This window comes from Dioscorea cayenensis, chromosome 3 (genome assembly GCF_009730915.1).
Source record: "Dioscorea cayenensis subsp. rotundata cultivar TDr96_F1 chromosome 3, TDr96_F1_v2_PseudoChromosome.rev07_lg8_w22 25.fasta, whole genome shotgun sequence".
NCBI classification, from domain to species: Eukaryota; Viridiplantae; Streptophyta; class Magnoliopsida; order Dioscoreales; family Dioscoreaceae; genus Dioscorea; species Dioscorea cayenensis.
The window spans coordinates 16,734,273-16,747,951 of NC_052473.1; the positions used below are offsets into that span (position 1 = coordinate 16,734,273).

The 13,679-nt window shown below is 31.6% G+C and overlaps 1 protein-coding gene and 1 long non-coding RNA gene across 2 annotated transcripts; one reads left to right on the forward strand and one right to left on the reverse strand.

The window, feature by feature from the left end:
- Positions 1 to 4,569: 4,569 nt before the first annotated feature.
- On the forward strand, positions 4,570 to 7,273 carry LOC120282393. Its single transcript, XR_005542962.1, has 3 exons — positions 4,570 to 4,711; positions 5,738 to 5,786; positions 7,102 to 7,273. It is a non-coding gene; the product is annotated as an uncharacterized LOC120282393 (long non-coding RNA).
- An 833-nt stretch (positions 7,274 to 8,106) lies between these two features.
- LOC120257405 (class V chitinase CHIT5-like) lies at positions 8,107 to 10,279 on the reverse strand. Its single transcript, XM_039264883.1, has 2 exons — positions 9,213 to 10,279; positions 8,107 to 8,182 (listed from the first exon to the last, which is right to left on the reverse strand). Exons 1-2 carry the CDS (start codon positions 9,859 to 9,861, stop codon positions 8,160 to 8,162), a joined length of 672 nt encoding a protein of 223 aa, XP_039120817.1. The 5' UTR covers positions 9,862 to 10,279; the 3' UTR covers positions 8,107 to 8,159.
- Between the last annotated feature and the right edge of the window lie 3,400 nt (positions 10,280 to 13,679).

Here is a 13,679-nt window from a genome sequence, read left to right on the forward strand (position 1 = left end):
ATTTTTAATTATTAGTTATTATTTTTTACATTAATTATTATTTATTGTTAAATTTATTTATTTAATTATTATTTGAAATAGATTATTATATTTAATTAGTAGTTACTATTATTTCACATTAATTATTATTTATTATTCAAATAACCTAATTAATTATTATTTAAATTAGGTGTAAATATCAAAATGGTCTCTCTATTTTTCATTTTCCGCCCTTTTAGTCACTCTAATATAAAATCTGCTTTTTTGGTCCTTGTATTTGCACATTTTCGTCCTTTAGTTGTAGAATCCGCCCTTTTAGTCCTCTTATTTACACATTTTCATCTTTTTTAGTCCCTTTAATTCATCAACTGGAAGGACCAAAAGGGCAGATCCGTCAATTAGAGGGACCAAAAAAACAAAAATGTGAAAATACGAGGACCAAGAAGACGGATTTTATATTAGAGGGACTAAAAGTGCGGAAAACGCAAAATAGAGGGACCATTTTAATATTTTGACCTTTAAATTAAATTATTATTTTATTTATTGGATATTATTACTTCACTTTAATAATTATTTATTATTAGAATTATATATTTTATTATTATTATTGAATTAAATTATTACTTTAATTATTAAATAAGATGGGCAAATGTGATATTTCACCCCAAGGAGTTTGAGAGGAATGAGCAACTCTCACTCCTCACTTATTCCTCACTCTTTCCTTTCTCACTCCATGCAAAACAAGGCATTGGAATCCCCAAGTAATGATTCCAATCCATGCCTTGCAACCAAACACCCCCAAGTCTTGAGAGCTTGGCTTTCTTCTTCTGAATGAGGAAGAAGAGGGAGTATGGAGTGGTGTCCTTGAGGTTATTTTGGGTAGTAATAATATAATTTTTTTTCCTTGGTATTTCTCTGGAAATTTGTGATTCTATTGAAAAAATTAACTGGAGAACTCTTGAAGATCTACAGGAATTCAGGATTTAAATTCTTCCAAGTTATAATTTAATTTAAAATACTCTATTCTAGTGTGAGTTCTTTTTTCCCCTTCTTGACCTATTACATTTAGCAAAGACAAATATTAAAAATCAGACAAAGTATCATATCATGGATTCACAATAGAAATAAAATAGGGAAAATTACCATTTACCCCCCAAAAATTTCAAAACTTCCCAAACAACCCCTGTGAGTTTTGAATACCTCAGACAACCATTCTTTTATTGTTTCACTTCCTTTTTGCCCCTTGCATTATGAAATTCCATCATTGCCCTTAAACCTTTTTGCATACATTTTTCATTCTTTTTGCATTCCTTTTTACATATACTCATTTCTTAAACAGAGAGTTCATTTTTTAAACAGAGAGCTCATTTTCTTTAAACAGAAACCTCATTTCTTAAACAGAAACCTCATTTTGTTAAACAGAAAACTCATTTTTTTAAACAGAAACATTGATATTTAAACAGAAAAACCAATATTTACGTGATAAATTAATTCTGGGTATAAAAACCAATTAATCTTGGCCACTCATACATATTTAAATAGTAACAACGATATTTAAGCACTTTTTTAAATGTAAACGCAATATATTAAATAAAAACATCGATAGTTAAACAAAGACAAACAAGCATAAAGATGGTCGTTCTTTATTATATGGAGATAACAATATTTACATTAAAAATTTAATAAGTTTGTGGAAAAGAATTTAAGTTAGCATGATTACATTATAACTACAAACAAAAGAATTTAGGTTAGCATGAAGAGTAATACATGTACTCATTTCTTAAATAGAGAACTCATTTTTTGAATAGAGAACTCATTTCTTAAACAAAGAGCTCATTTCTTAAAAAGAGAGCTCATTTCTTTAAACAGAAACCTCATTTCTTAAACAGAAAACTCATTTTTTAAACAAAAACCTAACAAAAATCTCATTTTTTAAACAGAAAACTCATTTCTTAAACAGAAACCTCATTTTTTTTTAAACAGAAAACTCATTTTTTAAACAGAAACATTGATATTTAAACAGAAAAACCAATATTTACATGACAAATTAATCTTGGGTATAAAAACCAATTAATCTTGGTCACTCGTACATATTTAAATATAAACAACGATACTTAAGCACTTTTTTAAACGTAAACGCAATATATTAAACAGAAACATCGATAGTTAAACAAAGACAAACAAGCATAAAGATGGTCGTTCTTTATTATATGGAGATAACGATATTTACATTAAAAATTTAATAAGTTTGTGGAAAAAAAATTTAGGTTAGCATGATTACATTATAACTACAAACAAACTTATAACTACAAACAAAAGAATTTAGGTTAGCATGAAGAGTAATACATGTACTTATTTTTTAAACAGAAACCTTATTTCTTAAATAGAAATCTAACATAAACCTCATTTTTTTAAACTGAAAACTCATTTTTTAAACAGAAACATTGATATTTAAACAGAAAAATCAATATTTATGTGACAAATTAATCCTGGGTATAAAAACCAATTAATCTTGGCCACTTGTACATATTTAAATAAAAACAATGATATTTAAGCACTTTTTTAAACGTAAACGTAATATATTAAACAGAAACATCGATAGTTAAACAAAGACAAACAAGCATAAAGATGGTTGTTCTTTATTATATGGAGATAACGATATTTATATTAAAAATTTAATAAGTTTGTGGGAAAAAAATTTAGGTTAGCATGATTACATTATAACTACAAACAAAAGAATTTAGGTTAGCATGAAGAGTAATGCATGTACTCATTTCTTAAACAGAAAACTTATTTTTTAAACATAACCTCATATTTTAAACAGAAAGCCTCATGTTTTAAATAGAAACTCATTGCACCCAAGGGCATTATAGTCAAACCTGTCACACTTGCCACAACTTCCCACGCAAGGGATAATTTCGTCCAAAAAATTCCAAATTAACTCTATCAATCACTGTTAGATGCTTGGGGGGGTTTAAAAAATCATTGTATTCAAAATGAAGGGGTTTTTATGGATATTCAAATTTAGTGAGAGAATCTATGCATATTGCAAACTTTGGGGATGTTTTTAGTAATTTCCACAATAAAATATGATGAATTAGAAAGATAAAAACATAATATCACTCACCTTGAATATTTGCCCGGGGAGAGGAAGAGAGAGAGGACAGATAAGAAAGATATCCAATAAATTCAATTATAATTACTTTTCATTTAAACCCTTGAAAATTTTTGTACATGCATATATGAGTGAGAAACCTTTCATAACACAAAAAATAGTTCTTTTGTATAACTGAAAAAAAAAGGATGATTAAATGATGATGGATTATATTTTGGAAATTTTAGATGGCTTTAGTTGGGAATAAAGCAATTCAAGAACCAAAATTTAAAGCTATACACATATACATCCTTCATGTAAGTTTGTGAGTGTATTTATTATTATTTTATTTTTTAGGCATATGTGCGAATATAACTTTTGTGGGGTGAATACATATATGCATATTCTCAAGTATCTTTGTAAAAATTGACTTTTGACGAAATTACAAGTTGGTCTTTAACCGAATTTGAGTAATCCAATCCCTCACAATCAAATATAAAGAAGAAAATAGAGATTGAACATCAAATTGAATTATTAAAATGGGTAGAGTCCATTAGCCTATATCAATGTAATTTCAACCCTATATATTTTTGCTAACCAATCGTTCAAAGTTCAGATATATTTTTATCTACACTCTAATGAAAAAAAAAGTTTCAAGCTAATATTAATGTTTATATAGTTGGAAGAACTAAAATTATAGTCAAAATGTCTATATATATCTAATCTAAGTAGAAAAACTACAACCGATCACAAGAAATTTGGATAGAAATGCATAAAACTAAGTAGTGGGAGTCAAAGTCTATCCTAGACTAAAGACCTTTGAAATATAAGGTTGACAAAGCGATTATAGACAGATGATCCTCATATGGCAATTATCTCATAGAAGCACTATCTGGCTTTCCCACCTTTCACACTATATTGCAAAATCATCTAATTAATTATTTCTTGTCATTTTATGTGTGTCCCACCTTTGTTTTGTGCATCCCTAATATCGATACTTTATATATATATATTTTAAGTGATTTATTTTTGTTTAAAATATATTATTGTCAATATTATGTGCTAGTGGTGGTGTTTCAATTATATTGAGTAGAAAAATGTAAAAGTATATGTTAATGATGATTTATTAAAGTAAGTAAATCTTCCACCGATTAATTTGAATATGTAAATCTGGTTTTTTATTCTATCACCTCAACCCAAGCCTGCATAATATGCTTGCTTTACATCTTATATAGTATTTGATTTGTTTGGTTAATTCCTTACAGCTTGTCCAGTTAAAATAGATTAGCATTCTAATTTAGAGATGCAATGGTTTTTGTGGACCCCGCCCTTAATTAGAGCTTGCCTTAGTTGCTAATCATACTTACTTTCCCCTTAATCCTTTGTTTTGGCTTCTTTCTTTGGAAATCTTGCGAAGTAAGGAAAACATGGAAGGATTCCCGGATCTAGTCCCATCCTTGTCACCTGGCCATATTTTCTAATCCCTTTGCCTTATCTCTACCCCTCCCTTGCTTCCTTCCACCCTCTAAACTCTTCCTCATCTCCTTTGAAGCTTCTAGAGTGAAGAACCTTATAGGAGCACTGTAGCGGCGACGATCAAACCGGGGAGGAGCTCTTCAACTCGTCAACAACTTAGAGGTATTTGCTGAAGGGTGTTCACCTTGTCCGGAAGCTAATCTCCCTCTCATGCATGATGGTTGTTGTCTCGTTGCTTATGTTTGCATGAAGTTGTTGTTTGATATTTTTCTTTGTGCTTATCCTTGCATGAAAACCCTCTCCTTATGCATGTTGAAACCCACCCTTGTGCCTCTTGAGTATCTTTAGTTCTTGGTCTCCATGTTACATAAAGTTTTATTCATGGAACCATCTATATGTTTATACCATTTTGCTTGAAACCCAAGCCAAAAACCCAAGTTTTTGCATGCCTAATGAATGTTTAGTTTTGTAGTTTTGGCATGTGTGTTGGACCTTACATATTCTTGCATCCTTGTGCTTGACTTTCTATGGCATTTATATATTTTTTTTGTTACCAGAAATACTAGTAAACTTGATCCCCTTCTTAAACTTTGCATCCCCACTTGTTTGCATGGAAAACAAAAGACTAGAAGCCTCCAAGATGTAGTCCGGTGTGTAGATCAATGTATTCTTCAAACTAGGTTCATAATGCTTCATTTTGGCCATGTCTTATAGCTGGTAGTTGGTTGCATGTCATGCTTTGATTATAAGCATCAAGTATAGTATAGATATTTACATGCACATTGACTTGTTGGCAGTCTTTTTAAATTGGTAGCATATATATATCCACACATGTTGGTCCTGCAACCATAAGTATGTGTAAATATAGATATATATATATATATATATATATATATATATATACATACATACATGCATGCATGCATTGATCTACTACTTGTGCTAGGAGATTTATTTCCATCCTTGTTTCTCTCACCTATTCTCCTTGTTCCTATTAATCATTCTATGTTCCCTTCCCACATCATTGTTATTACCACTAGTATTAGTATTATGTTAGATCTACTTGTAGACACTTTCAAATTGTTGTTGTTTTAATGGGGTATTTTTAGACTAGCTTAGCATGAACTTTTGTACTTGAACTCTTCCAAGTATTCATGTATATTTGGTTGGTTTTCCCTTGGATTTTAGGACCACCTTGAGCATCATCTTGGATTTCTTTTGAATTTAGGATCACCAAGTAAGTAATCCCTTAAACTCTTGTATTTAAATTTTGTTGTTTTGGTTTATTTTCATGTAAAATTTCTGAAATTTTGTTTGCATTTATTCTTTAAAAATTATTGTGGGAATGCCATCTATTTATGTCTTGTGTTTTTAGAGGAAGAGAAGTTTCTATACTTAGTTGGAACCATAGTGCTATTATTTGCCAAAACTTATATATGTTATTTCCTTGTTACTTCCAAATATTTGGCAAAGTAATTATCCTTTTTGTAACCTTGTTTATTCCCAATAGCAAAAACTTAAGATTTATTAAGTGCTTGAATCCTTGGTCCACCTAACATCAACTTGAATTACCTATATATTATTTGGGTTATACATTTATCCCTTAAATATCCACTTGCCTTTATGTCCTTGCCTATCTCCTTCCTAAAATTTTTAACATCCTTGTTTTGACAATATTTCCTTTGAAATTATTTTTCTAGCTATTTTGGTTTTAGGTGGGCCATTTTTCTTCAATTGATGAGATACATTAGACCTTGTATTTTTTTTTTACAAATTTTAGTATATTATTGTACTAATGCATTTCTTCCTTGAGATTGGTCGAATAATTATTTATTGGTTTCACTATTATTTATACTTGTATTATTTTATTTTTTTTTATTTTTTATTTTTTTTTATTTTTTTGGTAAATCTTTTATTTTCTTGAATTTTGGGAAAATATTTGTGAAATGTTGTTATTATTTCTCCAAAGTGAGAACCAGGCTTAGGCTTGGAAAAGTGAGTATTTTCTTTTACATTATTTATTTATCTGTTTATTTAATTATTTACTTTATTTTATTAGAAGAATTTTTTTGGAAAAATACTTGTGAATATTACATATTCTTGGCTTGGAATTGTATCCCGAATTTTTTTGGTCTCCAAATGAACAATATGCAACCCCGTCGTTGGGAGGGTTAAACCCACGACCTTGTCGACAAAGTAATTTTTGGAAAAATGAGATTGCGAGTTTCAGCACCGTGTCCGATTCGGTGAAATAATCAACGACCACTGTTATTCGATCTCGAGTCACGAGGGTAAATAAATGATTTCGATTATTTTCGACTCAGATGCATCACCGAGGGTAAACAAATGACCTTTGGCACTTTCGGTGAATTTGGAGTCATACTTTGGATATTGTATTTATTGTTTTACCTTTGATTTTTGTTTACACTATTTTTGTGCTATTGCATTTTTTTTTTTTTGTGCAAATTTCATACCTGAACCTTTGCTTTCAGTTTGTTCTGGATTACTTACTGGGCTAGTGAGCTCATGGATTTACTTTAAATCCTTTTCAGATCAGGAGCAGTAGACCCAGGGATCTTAGAAGGCTTCCAGTTGATGTCTTCTTTGGGATTTATGCCTTAAGACTTATGTCTTTGTATCAGTTGTATTATTGTTTAAGAACCTCCTTGTAGGTCATGTTGTATTTTCATTTACCTTGTATTCGAGTTGGTTGTAAACCTTAAGTTGTACTCTTACTTGGTATTACATCGGGTTTATTTTCTACTCCTAGTCGCATGTTAGGGTTTTTGAGGCCTTGCGGGTTCACTGGGCCCCGCTTTGTGAGTCTGCGGCCGTTTGTCAGCACTACCGGGTTCGGGCGTGGCGGTTTTATTCGGCTTTCTTGCATTTTTAGCTTGTTGATCATAAGCTCAATTAAACTCAATTAAGTTTTTCTTGTTTTTTTCAAACCAATAAAAATTCTTGTGATGATACTCCTTTAGTGTTAGTTTAATATATATAATCAAACCCTCAAATGGTGTCAGCTTGTTTTTAGATTGATGGAAAAATTAAATACAATCATATTATTTGCACATTAAGAGACAATTGCCACAATTAAATAACAGCGACGTCTTCTCATGTTGTATTTATTTATTTTTTTCATCAGGTTGAAGAATAGTATATAAAAAAATAAAAATTACATTCCCGGCCAGCAGATATCATTTTTTAAAATTACAAATGCAGGCTGGGTATCTTGGAAGGCCTTTTGTTTTACATGGAGTTCACATTAAGATTACAAACAAGGACAATGGAGACATTGTTCAATCATTTGATTGATTGGTGAGCACTTGTCAGGCATCTGATTTTTAGTGTTAATAATAATTTCTTGATATCTAGTACTGTTTTATGTCCTTTAATTTCCTATCTTTGTTAAATTGGTGGGAATAAGTTTTTCATTCAAACATAAGCATTTTAAATGTAAGAAAAATATCAACAAACCAAATGTTTCCATTAACAGGGAGGATAACAAGGACATAAAAAAATAAACTATAATGCATTTAGTCTTATTTTTACTTGTATATAAAGAGCTTAACTAAAATTAAGCAACAGATCAAAGGCCAACCAATCATTTTCAGTACTCCCATGCAGACCAAGCTGTTAAAAAAAGGAAACAAGTGTTAGCATAACAAAGAAGTAAAAAGGAGACTAAAATATCAAAATGTTGTAGCTTTGTTTTAATGTTATTGTTTTGGCTGTGATATTATCAAGGGAATTGAGTTTACAAGTAATATGGGTTTGCCGGCTTGGCAATCAACTACCACTACTTGTTTTTAGCTTGATTATTAAAAATACTACCTCTTGTTTTAGCTTGATTATTAAAAACACTTGTTCAAAAATCTACACATATATCCTTTTGTAAAAGTGCATAATTTCACACACATATATATACCTCATGAAGATCATATTTTACCAATATTTATGCATAATACTAGCATAATAACAAGTTAATTAACAAATGATAATTCACCAAATGTAAATGAAATACAGCATAAGTGAACATGTCAAAATATATCTGTTATCATTTAGGATATACACACACTAGCTATATATTTATAATATTTTTTTCCGATAAGGACAAGCCACGAGATTGAGATGTGAGTAAGGTTTTAAGTATTACACATGCCCTCAGCCTGCATGACAGGCCACCCGTGAGGGACTCTGTTGGTCATAGACGGGTAAATCTTTTAGTAGGTCATTAAACTTTGGCTCATTTTCACTTTGATATTTGAGCTTCAATTTATATCAATTTGGTCACTCAACTTTAATTTGATTTCACTGGGTAATAAATCAAAAGATTTCGGGCCCTAAATGAATGATCTGGCTTATCTTTGATGACATGGATATTTCTAATATACTTAATAATGTGTTATGGGTAGGACTGATTCGGATTTTTAGACAAACATGTAATCAATTAGGAGTTGAAATACTTGATTTAATTACTGATGGTTGAAATTAAATAACTAAATTTATACAAATTGAAGTTCGGTAATAAAAGTGAAAATGGACTAAAGTTTAGTAATCTACTAAAAGCTTTACCCGGTCACAGACTAAATTGCCTTTCGCGTAATCATAAATTTCTAAAATAATAAAAGACAAAAAACAGAAGAAAAAGAAACAAACATACCTGTTTGAGAGAGGGTCCAATTATAATCAAAACCAAGAGCCCAAAAGAAATACCCTCCAAGCCCCAGTTTCATGCCATACTCCACCTTCTTCCTCACAGACCACTCATCATCATAACCTAACCAGCTCTGCCCTGCATAAGAATAAACCGCCACCCTCTCCTCATCATGCACCACCGTAGCATTATTCTCCTCATTAAACCTCACTATGGCTCCATAAACCATTATCCCCCTCCCTCCTTTCCCCGGCCCTACATTCACCGCCGGTGACCCCACCCCATGCTCATCACTCTCCTTCAACTCAAACGTCCTCCCATACAACGGCATCCCCAACACCACCTTCTTCGCCGGCATCCCTTCTCTTAGCCAAGCCCCCAAACCGAAACTCGTGCTTATGTTCTTCTCCGGATCATACAACGCCGCATGCAATCCAGTCTCCAACGTGTTCCACCAACCATGATAATCAAAAAAATTTGCATTGATCCAATCCAGAGTCTCTGCCATGACTGCCACTGGATATGACCTTGGCACTATGGACAAGAAAAAGTCTGGAGAAAAGTAAACTGATGAAGTTAAAAGGAGCACTTTTGTTGGTAGAAGACAAGTTATGGCTGCTCTCCACTCTTTATAGAGCAATGCAAGATTGTCCATTTGTTCAGGGTTGGCAGGGAACTCCCAGTCCAAGTCAAAACCATCAAGGTTGTATTGGAGGGCAATGGAGATGGTGGAGTTGATGAAGGTGGCTCGGGAGGTTGGGTTGGAGACAAGATTGGCGATGACTGTGCGGTTGTAGGCTATGGAAATGAGGGCGGAGAGAGGGGGATCATGAGTTTGAGAGTGGATGGAGGTGGTGAAGTTGGTTAGCCAGAGATGGTGGAAAGGGGAGATGGAGAGTTGGAAGGTGGTTGGGTCAAGAGGGATGAAGGCATAGAAGATGTGGGTGAAGTATGAGAAGTTGATGGAGGATGGAGGGATGGTTCGGAATGACCATGAAGGCCAAAAGGCTGCTTTGATGACTTTAGGAAGTGAAGTTGTTGTTGTTGTTGTTGTTGTTGTTGTTGTTGCATGGATGAAGAAGGGAAGGAGGAGGAGGAGGAGGAGAATGGTGGTGGTGGTGATGGTGGGTTTAGACATGGTTTGGAGGAGGTGTTTGTATTTTCATTTTTGTTGTTGTATATATAGGGGATTTCATTGATTTAATATAAGCTTGTTTTGATTTTTGAAATTTGAGAAATAGTTAATAAAGGTTTATAAAAAATTCTGAAGTTTTGGTTTTTTTTTTTTTAATCTTTATATCAAAATTAATTTTTATTTTGGTCCATATATGGGGAAAAATTTTAAAATATTTTTAACTAAAGGACATCTGACCACAAGGACTATATTAAATATTTTTAAGTTATAAGAGCTGAATTAGTAACATATGGACATCAATCATGAATGGAATGCATATAGAATGTATGCGTGCATAAAAAAGATAAACTTAAAATAAAATAAAATATTCTAGAATTTTTATATAAAAATAATCTATCAATTTTCATTTTATGGGTCTATGAATGAATTGTTGCTTATAGATGTCTTACTAAAATTGTATGCATGTGGAGATCCCTCAAATTTAAAAATAGGACTGAATATGAAAATTGTCTCTTAAAATTATATTAATTTAGAATTTATTCTAATTCTATTCTAAAGGGAAAGGGATCTAAATGATCGGCAAGGTTTTGTTGTTTATGATGTCTGAAGATTGGAGGAAGGTTTTGGTGTATATTTGTTCTTTTGGGAATAAGGTTGGGTTAATTTAGAAATGGCAGTGACGTGATTTGATATATATAAAAATAGCTAAAATTTATTTAAGTTATTTACATTTCTATTTAGAGTAAATTAATTTTAAATAAGTACACGATTTAATTTTAAACATAATCATTTATAAAGAACATAAGAGGGAGCAAGCCACTGGTAGCTCACTGGTATTGTCATAAAATAGTGATGGGCAAGACGCAGGGATTAAAGCCATGTATTAAAGTACTGTAACAACATTATTGTGGTATTATAGTAGCATTGTTCATCACTATTTTTTGTTTATACCACTGTTCAAATGGTTCTGATGAGTTCTCCATGGAGGTGTTATTTCTCTCTCCTGTTAGGGAAGTATGACAGGGGATTTATTAGCTTAGTTTAATTCTTGAAAATTTTCTGGCCGTGCATGTGGTATGTCTTTCATTGCTCAATGTAATGTCTACTGGGTTAATAAATGTTTTGGTGGTCAATAAGTTACTATAATTTGTGTATCACCATATCTGCTTGTCCCTTAACAAATCCCTTAATGGGGCAGTGTTTATCGCCTTTGTAAAAAAATATGAGAGGAATCACACATTAATATTTTATTTATTTATTTAGTAATGCCTAATAAATAATTTAGTGTAAGAACACTCTTATCTTTTTTCTATTTAAGATTTTTTTTAAAAAAAGCAAGAATTGTAATACTTAGTACTCCCCAGGCTGAATTAATTGCAAGGTTTAAGATATATATCGATGTTTTTCTTTGGAGTCATATGCTAAGTATCTACTTGAACTAGTTATTAATGATTGGTTAAAGAAAACCCAGCCGTCTCATTGTCTTTTTTTCTCATGGCTACTTTCTATTGCCATCTTATACTTGCTATTTACTTTTAGTTTTGCATCTAAAGTCTAAAGTACGTAAACTTCGTTGTATTAGACCTGCAAATCTTTATATAACTTGATTAAATGAACTTCTATTCATGGTTAAAAAAATGATGAAAGGGAAGAATATGAAAATTAAATATTGTTGAAAAAATCAATAATAATAATGGAAGCATCCTCAAGCAATGGAAAATTGAAACTCATATTGGGAATTCACCGGCCCAAATGTGTGCTTTTGTATGGTTTGTGCATTCTGCATGCCCAGCTAGCAAAGAAAAATGCAACTTTTCTCAGGCTTGCAGGAGAGCAACTCATAATTCAAGTTTTCCTTAGATTCCTTCACCGAGTTGAGTATCAATTCTCTATACTTCTTTTTCACAAAGATAGATATACATGATGTGTGGATGTATAGTGTGTAAAATAAAGGTACAGTAAAAGATGTTTTAAACTAGATCTTGTTTTGGAAATAAAATAAAATTAAATAAGTGAAGGACCGAAGGTTAAGATAAGTTTATAAAGATGAAGTAAAGTAATATAAAGAATAGTAAAAGGAGATTTTAAACTATACCAATGTTAATTTGGGGTAAAGGTGAACTAGGAGAAGGTTATCACACTAAGGGGCCGTTTGGTTGGATGTAATTCTAAATGCAGTGGATTTCTAATTACAATATAATTAGAAATACTTGATTTTCAAAATACAGTGCAGTCAAATCTTGTGTTTGGTTAGATGTAACTGAAATTACTGTATTATAAAATTTTATGTTTGTTTGAAAGGATTTGTAAATCTATAATTGGAAAATGCATGTATATATGTGTGTATATATACATATATGTATATATGTATATGAGTATATATATATGTATAAATATATGTATATATATGTGTGTATATACATATATATATGAGTATATATATATTTGTATAAGTACATGTATATATGTGTGTGTATATATGTATATACATATATGTATATAAATATATATCGGTATAAGTACATGTATATGTATGTGCATATATACATATACATATATGGGTATATATATGTATATGTGTAAAAATATGTATATGAGTATATATATATGTGTGTGTGTGTGTGTGTATATACGTATATGAATATATATGTATGTATATATATATCTGTATAAATATATGTATATGAGTATGTATATGTATATGTGTAAAAGTACCTGTATATGTTTATATAAATATATAAATGTATATGTATGTGTATATGTATGTGTATGTATGCATGTATGTATATATATACATTGGTTTTCAACACACAGGATTTGGTTTTACGCCCAATTTGGGCATAAAACCAAATACACCAAAAAAGCTATTGTGATGTAATCCCAATTACATCAGGATTTGCAAATACACTCAAACAAACAATGAATTTCATAAAGTAAAGTATTTGGTTTTACATGTAAAACCAAATACACCCAAACAAACACACCCTAAGTATATTTGGTTTGCTCTCCATTCCATTCCTCCATGCAAGACAACACAACAACTCTCCTTGAGCGTCTCCTTGAGCATCTCCTCCCTCTTCCTCTGTGCCCATAGCTCTCCTCTCCCCACTTGCCATGGCAAGTGGGGTACCGCTGGTTGGTCTTTCGTCGCAGCAGCCTCCTCGGTCTTGGGCTCAAATCGCCTCTCAAGCCACTCGTACTATTGTTGGATCCCCTCTTCACAATTTGGAGATTTTGGGGAAAATCAAGGCCCCGTCATCACAGTTTGTCCGGGTTGATGATAAGGCGCTTGGCCGAGCTCGTATGAAGTTCCAAAATTCATTGTATGGTAAATTTTT